Here is a 2507-nt window from a genome sequence, read left to right on the forward strand (position 1 = left end):
ATGGACGGTACTACGGCAGAGAACTATAGAAGAGCGCAAGATGAAACATTTGGAACTCCAGCTGCGATCACGTGCTTCGCTCCGCTCCGATCTTGAGATTTTTTCTGCATTTTCCAATTTGTGGCACCTCTATGGTAGGACCTCATTGTCACGCGGTTTTTATCATCATCTAATGCAGTTATGATCAGCGCTGGGAGCAATGAGCTCGTTCGTGAAGTTCACAAGCAAGACCATGCTCTGCCGGCCCTCCACTATCCAAAGGGCTGCTGATCGGTGATGGCATCACCGTGATGCTCTTGGGACGGCTGAAAGAGATCAGGGCGCAAGGGAAATATACAGAATGGTCGCTGCTTAGACTGATAACAACCGCTCCCCCCCTCGGGTTACGCAAGGGTCTTACGCAAAAATTGATAAACTAGTCACGAGCGATAAGCCGTCACGATAAAGTGATGTAAATTGAGTGGGAAAGATGTTGTCATGGAGCGGTATGCCACGGTGATGTGTCGGATTCGGTATCGGCTCGACTTATATAGAAGTGGACGACAATAGTGCTGCGTGGTGTGCTCATAACCAGTTTATTCCCCAATAAGGGTGTTGTGCTTGGCAGTGTGGAGGTGGACTTCGAGGGGTTAAGACAGTCTTTATCATTCCATGACCACGACAGAGCAGCCTTCTACTACACTACGGAGGCATAGCAAGGGAGGAAAAGGGAAGGGCAAAGGAAAGGGGAAGGGCAAGGGCAAGGGGAAGGGCAAAGGGAAGGGGAAGGGAAGGAAGGGTAGTAGGGTTATGGTAGAGTCGTCCTTGTTTGAGTGGTGCTGTTGCCTTGGTGAGTCAGGAGTATGATGTTGGGAATTATGGAGTGAAACTTACGTACATTTTAAAGCCCTAGTTTGCTTTTAGTGAAATCAGTTCCATGGGCGGGGCACCTATGCCATAGCCTTAAGATGTGGCACATCCTAAGGCATCCTGTGCCATCCTAAGGCCTGGCACATCCGATGTGCCTTAATACATTCAATTCCATTGCGTGGGGCACCTATGCCGTAGCCTGCAGGTATGCCTTAGTATAAGCAATTCCATCGGGCGAGGCATCTTTGCCATAACCTTAAGATGTACCTCAGTACAAGCAATGCCATCGGGCGGGGCACCTATGCCATAACCTCAAGGTATTCTTCAGTACAACAGATTCAATCGAGCGGGGCACCTATGCCATAACCTCAATATACGCTTTAGTATAGTCGATTTATTCGAGCGGAGCACCTATGCCCTAACCTTAAGACATGCCTCAGTACAATCAATTCTATCGGCGGCGCTCCTATGCTATAAGGTTAAGATATGCCCTAGTATAATCGATTCCTTTGGGCGGGGCAGTTATGCCATAACCTCAAAATACGCCTCACTACAATCAATTCCACCGGGCGGGCCACCTATCTCATACCCTTGAGATAGGTTCAGTACAAGCGATTCCATCGGACGGGGCGCTTATGCCATAACCTTAAGATACGCCTCAGTGCAATAAATCCTTCCGAAAGGCACCTATGCCATAGCTCCTAGATATGCCTTAGTACAATCATTTTTGATGATGGCATGACCGATTTGCTCGGGGCAGATATGCCACATCGAGGTCGGCCTTTACGTTACAATCTTCATGACAATCCAAGATGCGTACTCTAATTCACAAGACTTTCCGCCCTCAGAAGACGGCAACAGCCATGCCGCGCTATGGCGTTATGGCTTATCCGACTTGGTCGAAGTCAGCCTCGCTGACAACGAAATTGATACCCAAAAGTCGTCAAAATTGAAATTATTGTGGTGGTGTAGTCCGAATTGATCTTCCGATCCTGCGGAATCGATCCTACTGAGAGCAAAATTGGGCTTTGAACGGTGCAATCCGGGGATACCCCCACACCGGCAGTGTGTAGACAGTCTTACGGGAATTCAGCCACATCGTTGTTTGACCCGGTCTTCGCTGAACTGAGGGATTCTATTCATCTGAGATGCACGTCGTGGTTTTTTGAAACTATACCGGTCGTAGGTCTCCCTGACACATCAATAGTTTGTCCGTTCAATACAAGTGCTACAGATACGCCCGAGGACGGCCCTCAGAGGGACAGCCGTAGAATGGGATTACGACATCGTGAGGATGCAGAGATAGCTGATCTCGAAAACCGTCTGATCATCGAGTGTCCTCGAAAAGTGAGTTCTGATCGCACGCCTTACTGATTGTGATGTTTTGTTGCTCTAGGGAGAAAGCGTGGACCAGTTCGAGCGCAGGAGGGGCCTTGGAGATGCAGGAGACGAGCACCACGAGCGTTCAAGTAGGGGTAATGGCAGCTTCGGTTGAAGCGGCATACTGTTATATGATCAGCGACGGGCCCCGTCCTCACCGGTCATTCATTTGGCGAGCTGCCGCTCTCTCGCAAGACGCAGCTTGGCCTCAAGGACCATGGTTTTACTAAACTCACCCCTATTCAGAGAAGTGCCATACCCTATGCTCTAGCAGGACG

At 49.5% G+C, this 2507-nt stretch overlaps 1 protein-coding gene across 1 annotated transcript in view; it reads left to right on the plus strand.

Moving 5' to 3' along the window:
* Positions 1-2121: 2121 nt before the first annotated feature.
* The window catches only part of Pmar_PMAR027384 (hypothetical protein), a gene marked incomplete at both ends in the record, with an annotated part of 2946 nt that continues 2560 nt past the window's right edge, over positions 2122-2507 (plus strand). Inside the window, 3 exons of the mRNA XM_002780725.1 lie at positions 2122-2196; positions 2246-2318; positions 2369-2449. Coding sequence (XP_002780771.1) covers positions 2122-2196; positions 2246-2318; positions 2369-2449 — 229 coding nt within the window. The remainder of the gene's footprint in view (positions 2197-2245; positions 2319-2368; positions 2450-2507) is intronic.

Source organism: Perkinsus marinus (assembly GCF_000006405.1).
Source record: "Perkinsus marinus ATCC 50983 genomic scaffold scf_1104296944144, whole genome shotgun sequence".
NCBI lineage: Eukaryota > Perkinsozoa > Perkinsida > Perkinsidae > Perkinsus > Perkinsus marinus.